Consider the following 24762-nt stretch of genomic DNA (forward strand, 5'->3'; position numbering starts at 1 on the left):
CCGCACAGGTGAGGAGACTCAGCTCCCACAGCGAGTGCCTCAGTCTGCAGCACCTGTGGCTGCCGTGTCCCTGCATGAACCTCAACTGATGCCGTCGTCACTTGTTCCTCAGGGACATGTCGTTGTCACCTTTCGGAGTCTCAGATCCAGATGTGTCCCCCGGTGGATGTGTGCGCTTAATGGAGTGCCGCTCACTTCCTCCCGAAAAAGCCATTATTCAATCGATGGCGCATCACACAGTTGGCGGCCTTGGCGGCGGGAGGAAATACGGGACTCGGTTAAGCAGAACCCTGGAGACGGGAGAGAGCGTGTCCTTAGTCTAAGGACAACGTGGGGCCAGTGAAGCCTCAGCAGCAAGCGGCCTGTCCGGCGGCAGCGTGGCCAGAGCCAGGGCCGCAGGCAGAGCCGGGGCAGCTCGGAGGGGGAGGCCCGCGGGGAGGCCGCTGCTGTGCCCCAGGCGAGGGGGACATCAAGGAAACATTTCAGAGGTGGAAGGGACAGGGCCCATAAAGGGATTGGATGTGGGGGCACCAAGGACGACTTGAAGGTCTGGCTTGAGTGACCCGTGGTGTAGCCGCTGACAAGTGCTGGGGGGCTGGGCACAGTGTGGGGGGCGCTCTGGTGCCGACCGCAGCAGGACTCTGGCGCAGGGGGGAGGTGTGAAGGGCAGATGTGGGTCCTGAGTGGCAGGGACAGGTCACACGTGAGCATGAGATGGACAGGAGTCAGGAGGGACAGGTGAGCGTCCACTGGGCACGGGGAGGCCCTGGAAGGATGGTGGACACGAACCCACCCCGGCCAAGATGCTGGGTGGGGCGGACACAGCCCGGGGGTGCGGGGTTGAGTGTAGAGTGTGGTGTGTGTGGCATGGGGTGTGTGTGTGTGTTGTCTGTGGTGTGTGTGGCATGGTGTGTGTGTGTGGGGAGTGTGTGTGCGCACCTCACATGCTTGGGCTTGTCCCTGCATCCAGCCTGACCCCCGTCCCCAGCCCCTGCCCTGGCACGAGGGTGGTGGAAGGGCTCGGGGGACAGGCCGGGTCGCAGCAAACTGGAAACGGGCCAGGCCAGCGCCCAGGCTAATGGGAGCGAGGAGGTGCAAAGGAACAGAGACCAGGGGACGGGAGCAGAAGATGCGTAAAGATAAGGTGCAAACGGCCCTGAGGCAGGAGGCCCGTTGACATCACAGGATGGACCCAAGGCAGCGCCCCAGGCTAGGGCTGGGGACACAGAGTGATCAGACCCCCTCCCTGCCTGCGAGGCACTTCCCCAAGCCCAGACACCTCACTGGGTTCCTGCCAGCCCCTTGGGGAGCTCCTACGCAGCCCTCAAAACCTTTCTGAGGTCACTCTCCTCCCGAGGGCTCCCTCCCTGCTGTCCACTTCCAGCAAGGCCAGAGCCACTGGGCTGGTCTGAGTCCACCGGGGGTCCCAGTGCCGGAGCAGTGCATGGGCTGGGCGTCCGGGCACCTCGTGCGGCCCCTCACCACCGACGTGCTGTCTAAGCTCGGGCAGGCCACGTCCCTCCCGGGCCTCACTTTCCGTGTCTGAGGTGGGGGAGGGGACTGAGGCGTCAGCGTGTCTTTCAGCCTAAAGCCTCCCTGCCCTTCCATCCGGCTAATGGAGATGCCCATCAGGGACAAGAATGGATCTGAAAGACGCTTTGAAAAATTCATAGCAGGAGGCAAAGGAGAGAGCCTTTATTTTTGTAGAGCAGGAAGCAAGGGCATTTATGGACAGAGGCTGCTGATGAAAAGGACAGCATCTTGGAGCACTTTGCGGCATTTACTGTAAAACGCAGGTCTCCCATTAAAGCAATGGCATCAAATATTTACCGAAGCGGCATTAAAAATTTACCTTTAGGATGGGATATTTGAAGGCCCAGAGCTCCACGAGAAATGTCCAAAAGTCAGGGAGGATGGCTGCGAGCATGGCTGAGTCGTGAGGCTCAGCACCAGCCCGGCTCCCTGTGGACCCTGCTCCCAAAGCCAGAGAAGCCTCAGCCCGAGTCTGCAGAGGCCCGTGGCCCTCGTGAGGCTCCCAGAGGCTGGCAGGACAAGGACAGGCCCTCCGTGACCTGGCCCTGCCTCTCTGGACAGCTGAGATCTGTGGGCTGGAAAGGAGTGAGCCTGCGTAGGTTGGAAGAGACCAGCGTGGAAGTGGGGAGCGGTCCGGGCACCAGGAATGTGCAAAGGCACTGAGGCAGAGAGCTGGCACATGTGCACGTCAGGACAGTCGGGGTGGCACAGTGTGGGGGGAGACGGGGAGCACAGGAGGGGAGGGGTGGGAGACACAGGTGGGGTCTGATTGTGCAAGGCCACAGTGGGGTTTAGCTTCTTATTCCAGGCACGGGGGAGCCCCCGAGGGGAGGAACAGGACCCAGTTTGCCTTTGGGAGGGGTGCTGGGAGTCCACCAAAGAGGCTGCCACTGTCTCACCAGTGGGGCTGTCTGCAGCTTGGACAGGGTGGTGGCAGTGGAGGTGGCGCCCACAGCAGGGGCTCGGGGACGGGCTCGGGGGTGAGAAGGAAGTGGGGGACCCAAGGAGGACCCTTGGCCGAGCAGCTGGGAAGATGCTGGTGCAATTTTTTAAAGATGGGACCCCTGGCACAGGCGTGACTTTGGGGATGAGAGGTGTGGAGGGTCTCAAGTTCAAGGTGCCCAAGATGCTGGGAGAGGAGTCTGGGGACGAGCAGGAGGGCCTGGGGTCGGACGCCTTGAGACGAGCGTGTCCACAGGGGGACCGGGGCCAGTGGAGGGTAGCGGGGACCCGGCCTTGGATGCGGGGCTGGATGCCCTGCCCTCTGCCTGCTGCCCAGCGACGCCCCTGCATGCCGTCCCCATCCGTGTCCCGCGGTGCAGCCAGTGGGCTCCAGGGACGTGTGCAGCACCATCCTATCTGTCAGAAGCCACTGGACGTACGTAGCTGGCACCAAATAGCATCACCGTCCCCTCCCCCATCCGCCTGCCTTCTGCCTTTGCTGGGATGTTGGCCAGCTTCTGCCTTAAGGAAAGAAAGTGAGATTTCATGTTAAATTCTTGAAAATGATATGGTGCCCTGTAAAACACAAAATAAGTCCAGTTTGTCTGCAAATAGGATCTTTCCTTTGGTGGCCTCTCATTTTCCCTAGAGACCCAGTGGTGGAGAACTGGGCTGTGAGGGGCAGTGTGGAGAGCACTGGCCACCCCCCTGCACACACGCACACCAGAGCCCCTGCACACACGCACACCGGACCCCTGCACACATGCACACCGGAGCCCCTGCACACACACACACCGGAGCCCCTGCACACACGCACACCGGAGCCCCTGCACACACACACACCGGAGCCCCTGCACACACACACACCGGAGCCCCTGCACACACGCACACCGGACCCCCTGCACACACGCACACCGGACCCCCTGCACACACGCACACCAGAGCCCCTGCACACACACACACCGGAGCCCCTGAACGCATGCACACTGGAGCCCCTGCATGCACGCACACCGGAGCCCCTGCACACACACACTGGACCCCCTGCACACACGCACACCAGAGCCCCTGCACACACGCACACCGGACCCCTGCACACATGCACACCGGAGCCCCTGCACACACACACACCGGAGCCCCTGCACACACGCACACCGGAGCCCCTGCACACACACACACCGGAGCCCCTGCACACACACACACCGGAGCCCCTGCACACACGCACACCGGACCCCCTGCACACACGCACACCGGACCCCCTGCACACACGCACACCAGAGCCCCTGCACACACACACACCGGAGCCCCTGAACGCATGCACACTGGAGCCCCTGCATGCACGCACACCGGAGCCCCTGCACACACACACTGGACCCCCTGCACACACGCACACCAGAGCCCCTGCACACACGCACACCAGACCCCCTGCACACACGCACACCAGAGCCCCTGCACACACGCACACCAGACCCCCTGCACACACGCACACCGGAGCCCCTGCACACACACACACCAGACCCCCTGCACACACGCACACCGGAGACCCTGCACACACACACACCAGACCCCCTGCACACACGCACACCGGAGACCCTGCACACATGCACACTGGACCCCCTGCACACACGCACACCAGAGCCCCTGCACACATGCACACCGGAGTCCCTGCACACACGCACACCGGAGCCCCTGCACACACGCACACCGGAGCCCCTGCACACACGCACACCGGAGCCCCTGCACACACGCACACCGGAGCCCCTGCACACACGCACACCAGACCCCCTGCACACACGCACACCGGAGCCCCTGCACACACACACACCAGACCCCCTGCACACACGCACACCGGAGACCCTGCACACATGCACACTGGACCCCCTGCACACACGCACACCGGAGCCCCTGCACACACGCACACCGGAGTCCCTGCACACACGCACACCGGAGCCCCTGCACACACGCACACCGGAGCCCCTGCACACACGCACACCGGAGCCCCTGCACACACGCACACCAGACCTCCTGCACACACGCACACCAGAGCCCCTGCACACACACACACCAGACTCCCTGCACACATGCACACCAGAGCCCCTACACACACGCACACCAGACCCCCTGCACACACGCACACCAGACCCCCTGCACACATGCACACCGGAGCCCCTGCACACACACACACCGGAGCCCCTGCACACACACACACCGGAGCCCCTGCACACACGCACACCGGACCCCCTGCACACACGCACACCGGACCCCCTGCACACACGCACACCAGAGCCCCTGCACACACACACACCGGAGCCCCTGAACGCATGCACACTGGAGCCCCTGCATGCACGCACACCGGAGCCCCTGCACACACACACTGGACCCCCTGCACACACGCACACCAGAGCCCCTGCACACACGCACACCAGACCCCCTGCACACACGCACACCAGAGCCCCTGCACACACGCACACCAGACCCCCTGCACACACGCACACCGGAGCCCCTGCACACACACACACCAGACCCCCTGCACACACGCACACCGGAGACCCTGCACACACACACACCAGACCCCCTGCACACACGCACACCGGAGACCCTGCACACATGCACACTGGACCCCCTGCACACACGCACACCAGAGCCCCTGCACACATGCACACCGGAGTCCCTGCACACACGCACACCGGAGCCCCTGCACACACGCACACCGGAGCCCCTGCACACACGCACACCGGAGCCCCTGCACACACGCACACCGGAGCCCCTGCACACACGCACACCAGACCCCCTGCACACACGCACACCGGAGCCCCTGCACACACACACACCAGACCCCCTGCACACACGCACACCGGAGACCCTGCACACACACACACCAGACCCCCTGCACACACACACACCGGAGACCCTGCACACATGCACACCGGACCCCCTGCACACACGCACACCGGAGCCCCTGCACACACGCACACCGGAGTCCCTGCACACACGCACACCGGAGCCCCTGCACACACGCACACCGGAGCCCCTGCACACACGCACACCGGAGCCCCTGCACACACGCACACCAGACCTCCTGCACACACGCACACCAGAGCCCCTGCACACACACACACCAGACTCCCTGCACACATGCACACCAGAGCCCCTACACACACGCACACCAGACCCCCTGCACACACGCACACACACACACGCACATTGGAACCCTTGCACACACGCACATGCACACACACACCAGTGTCGCTGCACACATGCACACCAGAGCCCCTACACACACGCACGCACACACATGCACATTGGAACCCCTGCACACACACACATCAGAGCCCCTGCACACACGCACACCGGACCCCCTGCACACACGCACACCAGAGCCCCTACACACATGCACACCAGAGCCCCTGCACACACGCACACACACACACACGCACATTGGAACCCTTGCACACACGCACATGCACACACACACCAGTGTCGCTGCACACATGCACACCAGAGCCCCTACACACACGCACACCAGACCCCCTGCACACATGCACACACACACACACACGCACATTGGAACCCTTGCACACACGCACATGCACACACACACCAGTGTCGCTGCACACACACACACCAGAGCCCCTGCACACACGCACACCAGAGCCCCTGCACGCACACACACACACACACACACACACGCACATTGGAACCCCTGCACACACGCACATGCACACACACACCAGTGTCACTGCACACATGCACACCAGAGCCCCTGCACACACGCACACACACACACACGCACATTGGAACCCCTGCACACACGCACATGCACACACACACCAGTGTCACTGCACACATGCACACCAGAGCCCCTGCACACACGCACACACACACACACGCACATTGGAACCCCTGCACACACGCACATGCACACACACACCAGTGTCACTGCACACATGCACACCAGAGCCCCTACACACACGCACACACACACACACGCAGATTGGAACCCCTGCACACACACACATCAGAGCCCCTGCACACACACAGACACATATGCACATTGGAACCCCTGCACACACGCGCATGCGCACACACACATCGGAACCCCTGCACACCACCCCTTTTTGAAATACTTTTTCTCCCCACTTACTAAGACTTATTTTGTGCTTTTTGTATGTGAGGTGCTTGTGTGTGCACTGCCTCGTGGAATCCTCACCAAAATCTTCGTTCAGCAGATGGGTAAACTGAGGGTCATGGAGAAAGGTGACTTACCGCTGAGGGTAAGAGTGAAGACAGGCGCGTCCTGGGGCCGGCTGCTGCCGGCCCTGCTGCGAGCGGCCGAGCTGGGGCCTGGGCCTCACTCACCACCCAGCGCTCCCACCTGAAGCAGACAGGTACCGAATGAATCTGTGATGCAAAGACGCACAGTCCAGAGACGAGCTCACTGTGGGGCATGTGGAACCCACGCATCTCTGGGCAGGAGCTGGGGGACCCCCGGAGCTGAGCTGACACCAGTGGGAAGAGGATGTGGGAAGCACATTCCAGGTCCAGAGGGAAGAACTTCTTACCAGGCAGTCTCATTTCACGGCGGAACCTGCTCTCCTCGGTAGGCAGTGAGCTCCCTGTCACTGGGGTGTGCAAGCTGGGGCCAGAGGCTCATTTACTGGGGAGGCAGCAGAGCGAAGTCCAGCTGTGTAGTCCCTGAGATCCTTCTGCTCCCAGAATCTCCAGTTCCGCCCTGAGGCCTTGTATTAATGACCTCTTGCTGTGTAACAAGTTATCCCAAAATTCAGCAGCTTGAACAACCAATATTCATTTCACCCTTTCTGTGAGCCAGGAATCTGGCCTCGGCCGAGCTGGCTTTGCTGGCTGCCGCGAGGCTGTGGTCAGGGTGTCAGCTGGGTCTGTGGTCATCGCAAGGCTCAGCTGGAGAGGAACCACTTCCTGGCTCGCTCACGGGGCTGGTGGCAGCCTTGGGTGCTAGCTAGAGGTGTCAGTTGCTCACCACCAGGCCCCCCGTGGGGCAGCTCACAGCTGGCTCCCCCGGAAGAGGGCCTGGAGGGAGAAGGAGCACAGGGGACCCAGGTGCAGGCCACAGTCTTTGTAACCTTGGAAGTGACAATCTGTCCCCATCACTTCTGTCCACTCGTTAGGGGTGCGTCACTTGGTCCAGTCCCCACCCTCACAGGGAGGGGACCAAACAAGCGTGCGAGGACCTGGAGGTGGGCTCGGGGCCTCCACGGGTGCTGTGAGCCGCTGATCTTCCAGCTGGGGAGCCTGAGAGGGACGTGCCCTGCCCAAGTCACACAGCACGTGCACAGCTGGGCCCAGGGCAGGTTTGGGGCTGTGGGACTCGGTTAAATATCTCGGATCACATGAGAGGCCTGTTGCTCCGTGCCCAGGGTGTCTCTCCCCGCTGCAGAGAGCAGCACTCGGAGCACGGAGGGGGAGCAGGGAGGCAGGCGGGTCTCCAGGGGCCTTGCTGCGTCTGCACCCATGGATCGCCATCCCCTGGAGCAACCATTTCATCGGGACACCCCAGCTGTGCCCTGAGCCCCTGCATGCTGGATCCTGCCAGAACACGCCTGCAGGGTCGGGGACGGTGTGAGCACACCTGCCCTCTGCCACTTGTTCAGCACACTCCACGGAGGCTCCCGTGTGCCAGCTCCACCCTGGACTTGGAGAGAGGCTGCCAGAAGGAGCCGCTGTTCAGAAGACCTGGTCCCCAGCAGGCCTCAGGCCTGTGTGCAGCTCCTCCTGCCTGGGCTCTATGGCCCTGAGCCTTGCTTTATCCAACTATAAAATGGATTTATCATCTCTGCTTTCTTCCCAGCAAAGTTGCAAGAACTGGATGATTCCGTGGGTCTGCCAGGGCTGTGACAAGGCAGGCGCTGGAGCAGAGCACCTGGCAAAGAAGCAGAGGATGAAGTTCCCACTCTGGCCGCGGCCTGGATGTGTGCCCGGTGTTAGTGATCAGTTAGAATACTCTCGCTCTGCAGGCACAGCGACCCTAACTCAGACTGACTTACAGGATAAAGGGAATGTTTAAGTCATGTAATTGAACACTGTAGCAAGAATATGGATTTCAGGAGAGGCTTGATCCAGCAGCTCCAATCATCTGAAGAGGAACTTGCATTTCTCACCTCCACTTCCCTGAGACTGGGGCCCAAGTCTCCCTCTGGATCATGAATCAGCTATCACCAGCTCCCAGAGCAACAGGCTTTCAGGTCCCAAGTCAGCAGCAAAGATGCTATCAGCACCCTCACTGGCTCACACATGGACCCCAGAACCACGCCTTGCTGGTCCTGCTTGGCCCTCTGTGGGTCGTGCACTCATCCCTGGGCCAGTCCCTGTACAACGGAGGCAGGACACAGTAATGGGCTCATCCACCAGGGCCCACGCTGAAGCTGGGGCCGGGGTCAGGCCGAGGGACTCAGAGACCAGTTCAGAGGGGAGGGGGAATGGATGTGGCGTCTGTCAGCCAACACCCGGCTCCTGCCACCCTCCAAACTGCCGCGGAGTGGAATTCAGTTGAGGTGGTGTATGTGCGGATGTTCATAAATTGCCAAACAACGGGGGTTTGGTTTCACCCAGGCAGGAGCACACCTGTGACTCTGTGCACCTTACGGGAGGTGGAGGTGTCACGAGGCGGTGGCATCTCTTCTCCCTTCAGAAAATATTCATGGAGCAGCTGCACACGGCAGACGCTGTGCTGGGCGACTTCCGAGTGGACGGCATCCGGCAGCTCACGTGACACGTTTGGCATTTGAGTAAAGCTCCTAAGTGTATTCGTCACTCGTACAGCGCGAGGAATTTCAGGCCGAGATATGGAACTTCTAACACCCCAAAAGGCTTCCTCGAGCCCCGCTCCACCTTCTGACCTCTCGCCTGCATGCTGGCTGCCCTGTCCTGGAGCGTCGTGGACGGAACTGGACGGCGTGAGCTCCGTCCACAGTGTTTAGCTGAGACACTCGTCCTACTGTGTGCCTCAGTCGTTCCTTCTTTTTCACTGCCTGAGTGGCATCCCGTGGTACCGACGCCCCATGGCGTGTCTACCTGTGACCCGCTGAGGACGTGTGGGTCGTTTGCACTTTGGGGCCACGATAAACAAAGCTGCTCCGAGCACTCACGGCCAAGTCCCCTGGCGAACGTCCGCATGCATTTCTCGTGGGCATTGTGTCAGGGCCCGGTGGTGCAGGGACAGTTACCGCAAACTCAGTGGCTCAAAGCAACGCGGATTTATTCTCCTGCAGTCCTGGGGCCGGCGGTCTGAAACGAGTCTCGCGAACACCCAGCATCCGGGTGCGGCAGCCCTGCAGCCTTCTGGAGGCCGACCCTCCCCCGTGCCTGTTCTGCTGCCAGGAGCTGCCGCATTCTTTGGCTTGTGGCCCCTTCCAGCAGTGGCGTCTCCCGTGCTCTGCTTCCGTGGTGACATCTCCTTCTCTGCCTCTGGGCCTCCCGCCTTCCTCTCATGAGGACCCTGTAATGGCCTCGGGCCCAGCCAGACAACCCAGGGCGACCTCCGATTTCCAAATCCTGAACCTCAGCACATCAGCCGAGTGCTGTTCTCTGAGGAGGGTGACATTCCGTGGGATTGCCATCTGACCCCAGCAGCTCCCTCGGTGTCCTGGTACCGTCTGCAAAGACACGTCTATGAGCCTGGTGGCCGCGTCTCCCCTTCCCGGTTGCGGACAGGGTCGGGGAAGGGGGTGCTGAGAGCGCGGGGTCCACCCCCACGTGCAGTCGGCACCACTTGCAGAGCTGCTGTTGCTGCCACACGCTGCCTACAGTTCACCTGGCAATTAGTCTTGTTGTGCCTCGTGACTCCTCTGCTTTTGCCGGCAGGAAGGTTATTGTTACAGAAGCTCTGCGTTCTGGAAGCTTTCATTGTTATTCAAATTGCCAGGTGCTTGCTTATCTCCCAATTAGGCTGCAGATGCCAGCCCACCAGGGCCTGCCAGCTGCACAGCCTCTGCCTCCCGCGGCCCTACTGCCCGTTCCAGGCTCAGCGCCTGTCTCACCTGGCCGCCGTGGCTGCCACCCAGCTGGCCCCCTGGTCCCCAGCCTGCCCAGGCCGCTGCCCGGTGTGAGAGGGACGGCTGTGTTGTCCAGTGGTTAGCGGCACAGGCCGAGCTCCAGGCTTCACCACTAACTAGACATGTCACCCTGGGCAAGTGACATGACCTCTCTGAGCCTCATCGGTGAGTTGCAGGGGAGAGTAGCCCCACCCTGCAGGATTGTAGAGAGAACTAAGTGAGACGACGCATGCATGGAAAGCGTTTGGAACCGTGCCTGGCACAGAAGAAATGCCGGCTCCACGTGGGCCCCAAGTCTTGCCTTTGTTAGAATTCGGAGTGATTTTCCACTTCGTTGCCCTAAAGCCCTGGGAGCGAGGCCAGCGCCTTTGCCTGGAGGTTGAAGCCCTCAGTGGCTGCCACCTCTCCAGACCCGCCCTGGCCAGGAGCATTTTGTGCCGTGACAGCCACACCCCCTGTGACCCTCCTGGAGTGACCCCATCACCCTGCTAACTCAGAGCCCGCATGGCACCAGCTCTGGAGTGTCTCCCTGTGCCCCCAGCCCAGGATGCCCGGGCCTGGGGACACACGCTGCTGACCCGGTGCGGATCTGCTGCTCTTGCTGTGACCCCCGCCCTAGAGGGCTCAGTTCCGTGCCCCCAGCACCCAGCCAGGCCTGGCTGGAGGAGAGGCCCCAGTACAGGCTTCTAGAAATCTCATGGAGCAGCCCGGGTTGATGCTGGGTGGGAGGGGTGCTGGAGGTCCTGGGCCTGGCTTCCGTGGGCTGGTGGGCAGTGAGGGGTGGGGTGACCAGCAGCGTACTGGGGGGACAGGTGGCCCCCGCGTCAGGGCAAGTGGGCTCTCAGCCCGCACTCGTAGGCTATAGCTCCCTGCATGGCCGAGGCGTGGTTGCTGTGAAACAGAACAAAAGCTGACATTTGCCAGAGACTCCTTCCGGAAGTCTGCACAGTAACAAAGCATTCCTGAGGCTCGTGGGCTTCAGTGGGCTGATGGGCTGGGCTGTGCTCCGTAGGCCAGGCCAGAGCTGCCGCCCAGCCAGGGGGTGTCCACAGCAGGGCAAGTCCTGTCGGCCAGCAGTGAGGAGAGTCCCAGGGGTCTGGAGTGGCATCAGGTGGGTTCCTGAGGCCCAGAGAAGTTAAGTGACTAACCCAGGGTCACACAGCATTTGAGGGGCAGAGCTGGGATCTCAACCCAGGCCTGTCTGACTTCAGGGCCCATGGTCACCACTGCCCCAGCACTCTACAGTGTTGTGTGGTGCAGAACGTGACGAGGGCTTGTGGGAGTCAGACAGGCCACACAGAGGGGTGCCCAGTGAGTGAGGCCTTGAAGGGTGTGTAGGAGCTTTCCAGGTGGAGGAAGGGCAGGATATTCCCAACAGTGTGGAGAGAACGCTGGGGCTTTCTGGAAGGAGGGTCCTTGGGAGTGGAGGCCATAGAACCCGAACCAGGAACAGAGTTCCCAGCTCTGGCCTCAAAACGTTACCCTCTAAGAAACCACATGTAGAATTGTTTTTAGTTTTTTAACATTATTGATTCTGAAATATTTCATATTGTGCACAAGAATCTATATAGTATATATAAATATTATAAAAATAATGATGCAAACACCATGTTCCCGCTGCCCAGCAGGGGACACAGAGCCACGTCATCGCAACCGAGGCCCTTAGGCTTCACACGACCCCTCTGGCTGCCGTGTTGGGAACAGACAGAAGGGGTTGACCAGCGAAGCAGCCCCTGCAAGTATTTCTGGCTTGGACCCCAGTAGGAGCAGTGGAGGCAGCAGGAAGTGTGAGGCTTTTTGATGTACCTGATGGGTTGGATACGGCGTGTGAGAAAAAGAGGGAGCCAAAGATGACTCCAGGCCTCTGGAGTGAGCAGCTGGCGGGATGGAGTTGCATTTATTGAGGTTGGGAAAACCGTGGGAAAAGCTGGTTTGGGAGAAAGATTGGGATTTTAGTTTGGGACATATTAAGTTTGAGATGTCTACCGAATACCCGCTTGGTGATGTCAGTAGACAATTTGGCTGTAAGCGTGGTGTTTGGGTGAGAGTTTGAGGCTGCTGAGTCATCAACAGACAGATGGTGCTGAAATCCTTGGGAGGAGATGGGACCCTCAGGAGTGAGCAGAGATGGGGAGGGAAGAGGAGCCGGGAAGATGGGAAGGGGCTGGCAGAGGGCCTGAGCAGGAGGAGTCAGAGAACGGGGACGAGGACCAGAAGGAGCTGGAGTGTCCCTGCAGCTGTAGTGATCACTTGAGTCAGTGCTGCTGAGAAGACAAATGAAAGGCGGGCTGAGAACTGACAACTGGGTTTATCCACACGGAGATCTTTGGTGACCTTGACCAGGGCAAATTCTGCAGAGCTGAAGCAAAAGCCTTTTGGGAAGGGTTAAGGGATAGTAAGATATGGAGTTGGAGAGCAAAGGGACAGATGATGCTTCCAAGTGGTCACGTCCCCTTCTACGTCCTATGTCTTCTGCTTTATTAATTCGCCAGCAGTTAACATGTCTCATTGTTTTTCAAAGAACCAGTAGTTGGAATTATTTATTAATTCCTTTTGCTGTTTTTAACTGCATTTCAGTTTTAATTTATCTATTACTCTCCTATGTCTTCCTTGTATTTATTATCTCTTTCCTTTTAAACATTTTGAGTTGGTACTATTAATTTATGTTTCCTTGTTTATTAATAAGGTCAGTATTTTAGGGCTATACATTTTCCTCTGAGCATTGGCTTAGCTGCATCACATAGGTTCTGAAATGTAATGTTTTATATTTTCATTGTTATCTAGGTATTCTGCAATTTTTATTTTTTACTCTCTTTGACTCAAGAGTTATTTTAAAGAGTTTACAAACTTCTTGGTGGTAGAGTTTGGGGTTTTTGTGGGTTTGCTATTAATATTTTCAAATTCTAGTATATTGCAATCAGAGAATATTGTCCTATTTCTACTTTTGGGAATTTACTTTCTTTGTGGCTTCATAGTATTTTGTGTGTGTGCATTTTCAAGAGCATTTAAATAGAAAGTAAATTCTGTTTAATACACACAAACACAGAGTTGTTCATTAGAGTATTTGGCTCCGTATTTCCTTATTTATGTTTTTGTTAACTTTACCTGTAATGAATTGAGAAAAGTGAATTAAATGTGCTAATCCTAGCATACTCTGTCTTTTTCTTCCTACATGCCCAGTAGTTCTTGCTCTCTGAATATTGGGGCTATGTTGTTTGGTACATAAGCTTCCATTACTGTTAGCTCTTCACAGTGACTCTCATCCTGGCTGCTCCCACGGCACCCGCCTTTTTCTCATTTAATATTTCTTGCCTTGATACTCAGATTATGACCCCTGATTTTGCTTGGTTTGCATTTGTTTGTTATGCTTCTGCCCATCCTTTTTTTAATTGTGGTAAAATGTACACAATATAAAATTTATCTTAAGCATTTTTAAGTGTGCAGCTCGGTGGCACCAAGCACATTCGCACTGTTGTGCCGCCGTCCCCACGTCCACCTCCGTAACTTTTTAGTCATCTGCCCACCTCTGATATTAAACGTTTCTGAATCACTCTCCCTTCAGTGCATTTTGTTTGTCATCCAGTCTGAGGCTTTTTCCTTGGCAAGTGTGCATGGCTCATTAACATTTCCTGATACAGCAGATCCATTTGGTCTTAATTCTGTCATCATGGTTTATGATCTGCTTTTTGCTTTTATAGCTTTTGTGGGGGTTGTCAGTTTTTACCATATGGTCTTTGTTGTCTTTGTTTTATTTTTTGTATATATGTCTCCTGATAATTTGGAAAGCTGTGTTTTGGCTCCCATGGTTATCTTCAGAATTATAATGTGATATGATATTCTTAATCCTTTAGTTATTTAGACAGCATTTATTTTCTCCCTACTATGAATGATGTCAAAATTACAATCTTTCTGCTTTTCCTCCCCTTGTCTCCCTTGTATCAAATTATTGTAGTTGATTATATTATTCTTCCTATTTACCTTTGTGCCTCTAGCTTTACTTAAACTTCTAAACAACTCTTTAGACGCTGACTGTGAATGAATAAGACACAGTTTACTTATTAGCTCCCTTCTCACCTCCACCTCGCCCGCTTATCATTATGCGGATCAGGTCTCTGCTTTCCCTTTCGTTCTTTTCTGTGATCCTCACAATCTTCAGGTTTGCTTCAGAGGGTCCCACAGTGAAACAGGCGCTGTGCTGGTCGCTCTGCCTGTGCCGGTGTGACCTCACTCAGCCCTGGTTCACCTGAGTGTGTCCTCCAGTCAGTTACTTAAGAAGGGCTCATGGGAAGTATAATTCAAAAATGTGTTCAACAGATTTTTCTGATGACTTTATACTAGACAGATGGTTCATCTGGGCTTTAAATTCTTGGTTTATTCATTCATTCGACAAATATTTATTAGGCCCCTACTGTGTGCCAGTTACTATTCTAGGCCCTGCAATAAGCAAAACACACAATCACCTTGGCCCTCTTATAGCTAAATTCCTAGCTGGAAAAACAACTAGAAAGTTACTGGATAAAATAAACTAAGCAAATAAGTACAACACGTGGTATGCTGGATGGAGACGTGTGCTATGCAGAAAAACAAAGCAGGAGGTCTGATGACCTGGACCTGGCTTTGTTCTGTGAAGCAGAGGTGATGACCCTGGACTCTCTCCTCCTTGGCCTATGCACGGGTTCCCACTGATGCGCAGAGCGGAGGGTGGGCTCTTCCCCTTGGCGCTTCACTCACCTTGCAGAGTCGGGTTTGCAGCTCTGTCAGAGCCCCTCCCTGGACTCCTCTGCTTGCCCTGCTGAGATGCGGGGAAGCTTGGCTGAAGACAGTTTGTGACTAAGGACTGTCATAGATGCAAGTAGAGGAAACTCAGCTGTAGTGACGTGGAGACGGCAGTCTCTCACCTAAGTCAGGGAGGGTTCTTCACTTGCACGCTTGCAAGATGGCTCCTCTTCCCCTGGAGCCACGTCCCCTTCCCCATAGACGCCCACTCACGCAGCATTGGCCAGGCTGGTCATGTGACCACCCCTGACTGCAGGGGAGTCTGGGAAGGTGAGTCTTTGTGACTGGACACAGGACAGGGGATTCATGGTGCCTGCCACAGATGGAGTTTGTACTTCTGTTCCTCCCTGTCTTGGTTGTGACTTGACTCTGCCAATCAAGCTGTAAGTGGCCTGTTTTCACACCGCTGTTCCCTGCCCCACTGGTCTCCTGGCGCATTCCTGTTCCAGGAGCACCTTGGTTTCTTCTCTGTGGCTTTGTAGGGTATGGGCATATCTTGGTGTTTCTCCAAGATACGTAATGGTTTTTGTTATTATGAATGGTATCTCTGTCTGTTTTTAATATTTTTCAGTTTGTTGTAGCAAGGGTGACCACATAATTTATCATCCAGATAAGAATACTTTTTGAAAGAAGAACAATATTAAAAATTATGTCAGAACAACAAGTGTTAACTGGGATTGTCCCAAGCCAAGATGTGTAATCACTCTGGTAATTGCTGAGGTACATGAACACTGTTGAGTTTTATAAGTTGGTCTGATGTCTTAGAGATTAAAAATTATATCTATATCTACAAGTTTGTTCTAATCATTACCCTGCTGATTCTGTTAGATTTTCTGTGTAAATTACCTGGAATTAATTGTAATTTTGGTTCTTCTATTCCAGTCCTGATGTGGTACTCTATGCTTTTTTCATGTCTTATTGCATGGGCTGGGGCTCTAGTACTATACGGAACCATAATGATAGCAGAGTTTCTTGTCCTGCTTCTGGTCTTACAGTCACATGCTTCATAATGTCCAGATGACAAAGGCCATGTGCTCAGAGAAAAACAGTCTTCTCCAGGCACCAAGGCCCATGAGAAATGTCCCCAGTGAGTTTCCTTGGAGGAGACACCATCTGATATTTTGTTTCCTTCTATTTCCCCCAGAAAACGCTTTTGCTGTGCCTCAGGATGGGGGAGGTGAGAGCCGAAGCACCCGGCACAGCCTCCAAGAAGAGCAACTTCTGCAGAGATGCCAGGGAGCGCTGAGGCGGCGGCTGTGGCAGAGGAAGAAAGGCTGCCTATGCCCAAAGTCCCCTTCCATGGACTTCTGAGATTAGGAGCAAACTCAGGGGTAGGGACTGGGGGTACAAGGGAGGGGATTTTCAGCCACCCGTCCACAAGCAATAGTCCTATTTTGGGCCGGTGGCTTCTGAGAGGTGACTCATCGTACACTTGGGATGACCAACACAAAGCTGCTCTGGCTGATCTGAGCCAGAAAGATCTAGGCCTGTGAGTCATAACCGTGGTTTAAAACCTGAAGCTTCCCTTCCCTCTGCCCCACCAATGGTGGCCCCTCGGGCCTATCCGTGTCAGAATACTGAATGTGCGTGTGTGTGCGCACGTGTGCGTGTGTGATTTGGGGTGTTCTTCTTGTTTGTTTGGTTGATTTTTATTGGATTCCCCCCAGGGTCTCTGATGAACACAGGTCACCGTGTGGCTGGGGGTTCTTGCCAGGGTCGGTGTCCAGCTCGAGCTTCTCGCCGCAGCCAGCGGCTGCAACCCAGATGGAGTTGGCTGAGCACAGGGCACAGCCCCGCTGTGTCTCGGGAGGCGCTGGGGCTTTGACAATGCCGGTCGGGCTGGGTCTTGTGGAATTCACTCCTGTGAGCAACAGTAATAATGAGTAATGACAAGGGATGCACCTCGGGCGACCACAGCACCAGGCTGGGTGTTCCCATGCACACCCTTTCTCACCACCTGGGAAGTGGGTGTGATTAACCCCCTGCAGAAACAGCTCAGAGAGCGGAGGGAGGCCCGGGGTCACACAGCCAGGAGGAGCCAGCCTCACCTGAGGGTGTAGGAACCGAAAGTCCAGGCTTCAGTTCCCTAGACATCACATGCTTCCTGGCCCGGGGCACACCCAGCATGACCTCTGGGGCACCTCCAGATGCCTTCTCAAGGGCGGGCCAGCACCCTGAGCTCTCCCCCGTCACTGCCGGCAACCCTTGTCCACCCCGCACACTCTGGTTAAGCACCTGCTGTGTGCCAGGTGCCGTGCTGGGCAGTGAGTGACGGGGACGAGAGATGAGTCAGACCTGGTCTCTGTCCCCGGGGAGCTCCCCACCTGGTGGGAGAGACAAACACATGAGTCGTTGCCAGGAACGTTGATGAAACCCAGAGGGGAAGGTTCTAGAAATCCATCTGATTTGAGGTGGGACTTCCACATAGACCTGGATGCCGGTAACATCCGCCCACAGAGCTCACCGCCTCGCTGCCCCGGGGCACACATATGGGAGGACATCACCTACATGATGGTCACATAAGTCCCCGAAGGCCACACTGCCAGCGTAGACACGCTCATTCTGCTAGTGTTAGTGATACCAAAATCTCCCACCACCCCTAGCTTGGGGGCCCCCCCGCTCAAACACATCCCCTCTGACCCTGTGTCCTCACTCAGTCAGACCCCGTGTTCTTACACGGACGGTCCGTGGTCTGTCCGCCGACCAGGCGCGGCAGAGAGCAAGGCAGGCCCTGCTCGTGCGGCCCTCCAGCTGGGGAGGGAGGGCAGAGGAGGAAGAAGGTGGCAATGGCGGCGAGTGCTCTGCCGAGAATCCAGTCGCCGTGGTGGTGACGCGTCAGTGAGGGGCTGTGGAGCAGTGATGTCAGGTCTGCGGGACCAGCAGGAGCGGCCCGGTGTACCGCGGATAGGAGAGCGTTCCAGGCAGAGGAACGGCCCATGCAAGGGCCTGGAGGCAGAGCAGAAGGCGGCCACGGTGAGCAGGCCAGAGGTCCAAGTGAGTCCCCGTCATGCTGAGCAAACTTTCGGGGACATGAAGCATGTTCCACGCCTCCTGGCTTTGCAACAGCCCCGTAAAGAAGGGACTCTCCCATTTTATAGACTAGGGGACTGAGACTCAGCTGGGTCAAGTGGCTCGTCCAAGGTCACACTGAAGGTCACACAGGCAGGCTATGGAAGACCCCACCCCGTGGCTTCAGTCTTTGGTCCCAGCATCTCCTCTGTGCAGACAGCGCTGGTGGAGTCAAAGCAGGAGACGTTTGCTCAGGCTTGTGGTCAGGTGTAGGCGTGGTGTCCTTCCCCGATGCCAGGTCCTCCAAGGACATGCCGGGGCCTTGTTGCCACGGGGGTGCCCAGCCAGCCATTCAGCCCTGCTGGATCAGCCAGTCGGAGGAAGCCCAGGGTAGGGGCACAAGACCCAGGTTCCAACATCAGCTCTGCCACTAGGAGCAGTGTGACCTCAGGCACCTTTTCCACCACCCTTTTCCCCATCAGTGAGAGGAAGGAGCCAGGTCAGGCCTTTAAAGGTTTGCAGTCCTGGCGTCCTGACACTCTGGGGGCTCACACAGCTGCTCACAGAGAGGTGTCCCCACTCCTGAGAGGGAACTGTGGCCAAGTGACAATTAGGGCTGGGAGTCACCTGATTTGCGCCCCCTGAGATTTACCACCTTAGAGAAGGACACTCCTCCCAGCCCCACAGGTCTTTTCAGGAATAAATGAAAATTCTCATGGGTCTGTTGTCCTACTGCTCTGCCGACTCCCTGTTGGGCAGCTGGGCCAGGGACTGGAATGTTCCGTGGTAGGCAGGAGGCCTCACACCCATGTGGCTGAGCAGAGACCACAGGGACTGAGCAGGCAGCCTGTGGCAAAGGCAGGTGTAGAGTGCAGGGGCCACGGCACTGCTCCTTCCAGCTGGGTGACCTCGAAAGTCAGCTGGCCCCTCGGAGCCTCCGTTTCTGACTTTTCAAGTGGGGGGGGCAGGGTGCTGGAGGTGGGGCGGTCATACTTGCTGTGTCTGGGGATGACAGCTTGGGGATGACAGCAGTGTGCAAAGCAGGCGTGTGCAGTGCAGTCCCTTGGCAATGTCAAGGGCTCCTTGAAACCCCATAGGACCCCAGGTCATCACAATGAGAACCTGTCCCCATCCTGCCATGGCTGTGGACCTGCCAGTGAGTAGAGTGTCCCTGAGAACGGATGTGGGGTAGTGACGAATGCAGGTATAGATTTATAGAGTTGATGTTTTTTAGTGACTCCCAAACCTAATTTTTTAAGCTGCCTACTTTTACTTTGTACTGTGAGCTTCTGTCTATCACTATGTAATTTTTAATAATAATAATAGAAAAAGAAAAACAAAAAGAAGAGAAAGAAGGTAACAGCATTCTGTGTCCACTGAGGAATCTGTACTCGATGCTGGTGCGTAGCTACCGTGTTTGTACGGACTGTTTCCCACTGGGAACGGCGTGATTAACGAGCAGTTTTATGCTTCCCGCGTGTCTGTGTGTGGTGTGACTGCCGTGCGCTTGGGGAGCTTAGTCAGGATCAGCAGCTGGGAGCACCCCCGGCTCACTGCCCTCACCTCGGCCTCTGAAACTGCCCTGCACCTAGAGAAGCAGGCCACTCCCCTGCCTCGCTGGGACCCTCCAGCCACCAGGCCAGCACCTGACTGTGACCATTGCCAATGTCCAAAAGGCCTTAATTGAAAACACGCATGCACACACATGTACACGCACACTCACACATTTATGCACATGTATGCACACACATACAGCCGCATGCATGCATATACTCACATGCGTGCATGCACACGTTCATGAACATGCCCATACGCCCCCCACACACATACACAAACATGCATGCACACACACATGTGCACAGTGCAGCCACTCATACGTGCACACACACATGCACATGTACACATGATTCTGCAGGTAGATCTGGCCCCTCTTGCTGTCTCCGATGCTCCAGAAAGCAGAAGCAGGCAGCCCGCAGTGCTCCTCGGTGGGTGGCATTTCCCCTCAGCCAGAAAGTCAGGCACCTTTGTCCCCAGGGCTGAAAAGAAGGGCTTGAGGGTGTCAGGCTTCACCCTGAGACCAGGCGCTCTCTTCAGCTCAGCTCAGACACACCAGGATGGTGGGTGTGGCCGTGCCCAGTGCTGACCCTGCACAGCCCACCGTCCACGCCGGGTCAGGGCTCCGGCCCGTGTGGCCCAGCCCTCTCGTCCCTGCAGCCACTGCCCCTGCCCGGGCCCTCCCCTGGCACACTGACTCTGTGTCTGCTAGAGGTCAGGCCACACAGGATGACAAGTTTCCCAGAGGTGCAGACTTTTAAATTTTTCACTGGCTTAGCTTAATTTTTCAACTTGGCTAATTGGTCCCCACCCACAGGAAGGGCCTCCGGAAGTGAGTTTACAGATCCCCCAACAATCCAGATTGGCACACAGCCCCGAACGGCGTCACTGGGGGCGTTTCTTGTAAATGGTGAATAACCACGTCACCACTGGGAGACGGCCACGTGGGCCCCTCTCTCGTCTGCTGTAAAAATCCGGGGCTGGACGGGTAGAAACAAACTTGGGGGATTCTCATCCTGCTGCTCACCTGGTATTTAAGTGAATGTTCACAGCTTTGGGGGCCGTGGCCTGAAAACTCAGGTGTTGAAGTTGGACAGTCAGGTGAGCTAGAAGAGGTCAGGGCCACGCTAGAAGATCCACGCTGTCATGAAGGCGTCACCCACCTGCTCAACAGGTGTTTGCCGAGCACCTGCCGGGGGCCTGGCTCTGTGCACGGTGCCCCTGTGGGAGCCGTTCCGGCTGTAGTCGGGGTCTCCCTAGCAGTCAGAAGTGCCCAGATTCACAAAATGAGTAAGGAACACTCACCTATTCCAGCCACGAAAGTGATCTTGGACGTGGCAGTGCTCCACCCCCATCCAGTTTCCAGTCTGGACCCTGCCCGAGAGTTGGTGCTAGATAGATGCTTGTTGAGTGAACAGATTACACCATTTGTCACTCTGTACCTAAAACTCCTGTCTTCACATCAAAGCCCTGACCAATTTGCCCATGACAGACTGAACTTCAGGGCTGCTACAGTGCCCACCTCCAGGAGGCACCACCCACAACACTGTCACGTAAGTGGTGATGGGCTCCCAGGGACCCCGTTTACGTGGACCGCATTGAGAACGGTGACCCCTCGGTTTGTGCAGTGAGGTACCTGCTGGTTGTGCTAAACCATCCTCCAAAACATGCAGGATCCCATTGCAGTCAGAGCCAATCCTGAGCCTGGGATTGATTACACGGCCACCACGGGCATCCAGTGTGGCCACAGCCGAACCATGCTGGTGGCCCCAGAGCGCCTCTCCTTGGAATGGCACCTGGCTTCTCACGCCCAGACTCCTGTTTGTTCCCCATGTCTGTCTGAGAGCTAGTGGGCGTGTCACAGTCACAGAGCCAACCAGGCAGCACTGGGTGGTGAGCAGTGACCACGTGGGGACTGCAAGGGCGAGGGGCTCAGCCACCTTAGCGAGGCAGGAAACCGCCTGCAAAAGGCCAGTGTGTCCCCCGGGGGCCAGCTGGACGGGGCCTACGGCTACGAGGGCAGAAACTCTTCCTTTAAATCCGACTCATGAGAGCGGGCGTGGGGTCTGAGCTGATGAGCGGGAAAACCAAAAACCAATAATACTCCTACTATTATAATAATACAATGTACCGATAACGTGTTATACACTGACTGCTGTTGCTCCGCTTTTGTCTTTATATACAGTAGTTTTTATAAAGATGTCCTTAGGTTTTAATAAAGGAGTGTCATGTCAACTGTTCCCTATGTTGACTTTGCTATAATGTGTCAAAATGCACTCGTGGGAACCTGTCACTCTCTGTTGGGGAGGGCGGAGGAGCAGGGGCTGGGGGGGCAGAGGGTGGCGTGAGGGGGAGCTGGTCACGTGAAGACCTGGGGGTGCAATGCCAAGGGCAGATGGAGAGGCCACACGGGCCCCACCTCCAGAGGGGCGAGAGTGAGGCCAGCGAGGAGAGGCAGCCCAGGCCCAGCCCTGGCACCAGACGGGACGGAGCTGATGCCCGCGGGCAGGCCAGGGATGATGGCCGGAGGCAGCCACACCGTCAGTGCCCCCTGCGACGCGCCAGGTGCCTCCTGTTTGTTATCTCGTTGAACCCGGGGTGGGAGCAGGTCCCCGGGGGCGAGTATATTTCAACACCTGCCTGGAAAGGCAGTTATGGAATGATTGCGCCTGACTCCAGCCAGCAGGCACAGGAGAGGGACCAGCCACCCGACCAGGCAGTCCCAACGTGGGCACATGCACTCGGAAGGGGTGCACCCCCGGTGACTGCACCCCACGGTGCCACGCTGCCCCTCTTTCTCCCCAGGTCTCGACCCCTTAACAGTCTGGCCTGAGCAGCACCCTCCGTGCACACAGGGACCGGGTCCTGCCCAGTCCAGAGTTTCCACCTCGAATCTACGCAAAGGTCTTCCTCCTGCTGCGCAGACTTGAGGCCCAGGGGCCTGTTGGGGGGTCTGGCTCCCTGCAGCCCTCCTGGCCAGCGTCAGTTCTGGGGCAGGAAAAGGGTCAGACAAGGGCAGTGGCAGGATTGGGTGTCGCTGTTTTGCAGCGGGCACTTTCTCAGCACATTGCGGCTTCTTTGCAGAGCCAGGTGGGAGTCTTCCCACGCCCCAACCCCCGGGCAAGGAGGGCGGTGCTAGGACACAGCCAATCACACACAGATGCATATGCACACCCACACTCGCACACACCCACACTCGCACACACCCACACGCACACATGCACACAGGGTCATGCAGTTTCGCCACCAGCCGCCCACAGCCTCTTCCTGCAGAGACCCCACACTCCCAAGCAGCCCCCAGAGTGGGCACCAGTGGGCCTGGCCACCTTCTGCAGCCAGACATCTCCCCGCTTGACCCAGAGGTGCCAGGGCCTGGCTGCCCCGACTCCCTCAGCCCCTGGCACTGTCCTCCTGTCCCCTGTCCTCTGCTCGGGGGCAGAGAGCAGGGCTGCAAGCCACCGACTGGGAAGACCACCAGGACGGGAAGGCAGTGCAGGGGCTTCTCTTCCTGAACACACCTCACATCTTCGTGGGTGGTTTTCTTGAAACCCCTCCCCACCTGCACACTTGAGGTGTGTTCAGGTGATGGAAGGTCCGCTGGAAACACTGGACAAAATAGTTTTTAAACATCTGCTTGAAGGTCTGGAAGAGCTAACAAGGTAGTGAAGGATTACGAGTTCAAGGTCTGGAGAGGAAGAAAGATGAGGTGGCACTTGGGGCTGCTTTTCCCCGGGGGACTTACTGCTTCTGAACGAGGAGGCTGAGAGGATGAACCGGGGTTTTCCAGCGGGGGAACAAGGGGTATTTTCTTCTAAGAGCTTTATAGTTTTAGCTCTTATATTGTATCCATGGCAGTACCCCAGTTGCTATATTGTAACACAGTTTTGCAAGATGCTATGATTGAGGGAAACTGAGTAAAAGGATAGCTCCGCACTACTTCTTACAACTTCATGTGAATATACAATCATCTCAAAATGGAAAGCTTTCATATGAGAAAGCAGATTAGGCACAACTAAAGAGTGGATTCATAAACCTGAAGATATGTCAAAAGAAAACATCCAGAATGAAGAGCAAAGGGATAAAATGATAAAAAAAAAAAAAATAAAACACAGAAAAGCACTTAGCAATCGTAGGAGACGTGGAACTGAAATGGGATTGTTCTGGAAGGAGATGTAAAAGAGAATAGAAAAGAAATACTATTCGAAGGGATACAAGGCTAGGAATTTGCCACCACTAATGAAAGACATCAAACCACAGATTCCAGAAGCCCTACTCAACTGAAGCAGAAGACAAAGAGAAAATGGTAAAAACAACCAGAAAGGCGGTAAGGTCAGGGTGGAGATGACCTTCAGAGGAGCACAGTTACACAGGCGGCAAACTACAAGGAAAGTAGTGGAAACCAAAAGACAATATAATAATATTTCTGATGTGCTAAAAGTAACTGCCCAGATGGAATTCTGAATCCAGCAAAACAGCACTATGGCAGCTGCCTTGAGACTCCTCGGATCTTTTTAATCTGTGTTTCATCCTGAGGTGGTTTGGACGTTGTTGCTCCATGGCGTTCTCATTCCTGCATCAAGTTATTTGACAGCGGGAAGCAGTCAGCTTCCCAATCTCGCTAAGCCCCGAATTTCTGGAACTTCTCTGTACCCTGTATCGCTGCTCGTGAACCAGCCACTTCTTTCCTGAGTTCGTGTCTTTCTTGCAAGACCTTGTTGGACAGTCAACAGCCAAGGTACTTTCCTAACACGCTGCTTTCTTCCCTCTGGTTTTAGCACTGCAGTGCAACCGGCTGCACGTCAGTGCAAGTGCCCCGTTTAAACGCATTACCACTCACAGCACAGACGCCGTCCCCAGCCCCCAGTACCACTGTGCTTGGCGCCCACCGCCAGCCACTGGGCTCATGCTGTATATTTCAGCT

At 56.3% G+C, this 24762-nt stretch overlaps 1 protein-coding gene across 1 annotated transcript in view; it reads left to right on the plus strand.

Moving 5' to 3' along the window:
* Positions 1-21549, plus strand: part of SHISAL1 (shisa like 1) — a 68088-nt gene extending 46539 nt beyond the window's left edge. The window contains exon 5 of the mRNA XM_045552825.1: positions 16423-21549. Within this exon, the coding sequence (XP_045408781.1) occupies position 16423 (1 nt within the window). The 3' untranslated portion in view covers positions 16424-21549. The remainder of the gene's footprint in view (positions 1-16422) is intronic.
* Positions 21550-24762: the final 3213 nt, after the last annotated feature.

The sequence above is a fragment of the Lemur catta genome, chromosome 6, assembly GCF_020740605.2.
Source record: "Lemur catta isolate mLemCat1 chromosome 6, mLemCat1.pri, whole genome shotgun sequence".
NCBI classification, from domain to species: Eukaryota; Metazoa; Chordata; class Mammalia; order Primates; family Lemuridae; genus Lemur; species Lemur catta.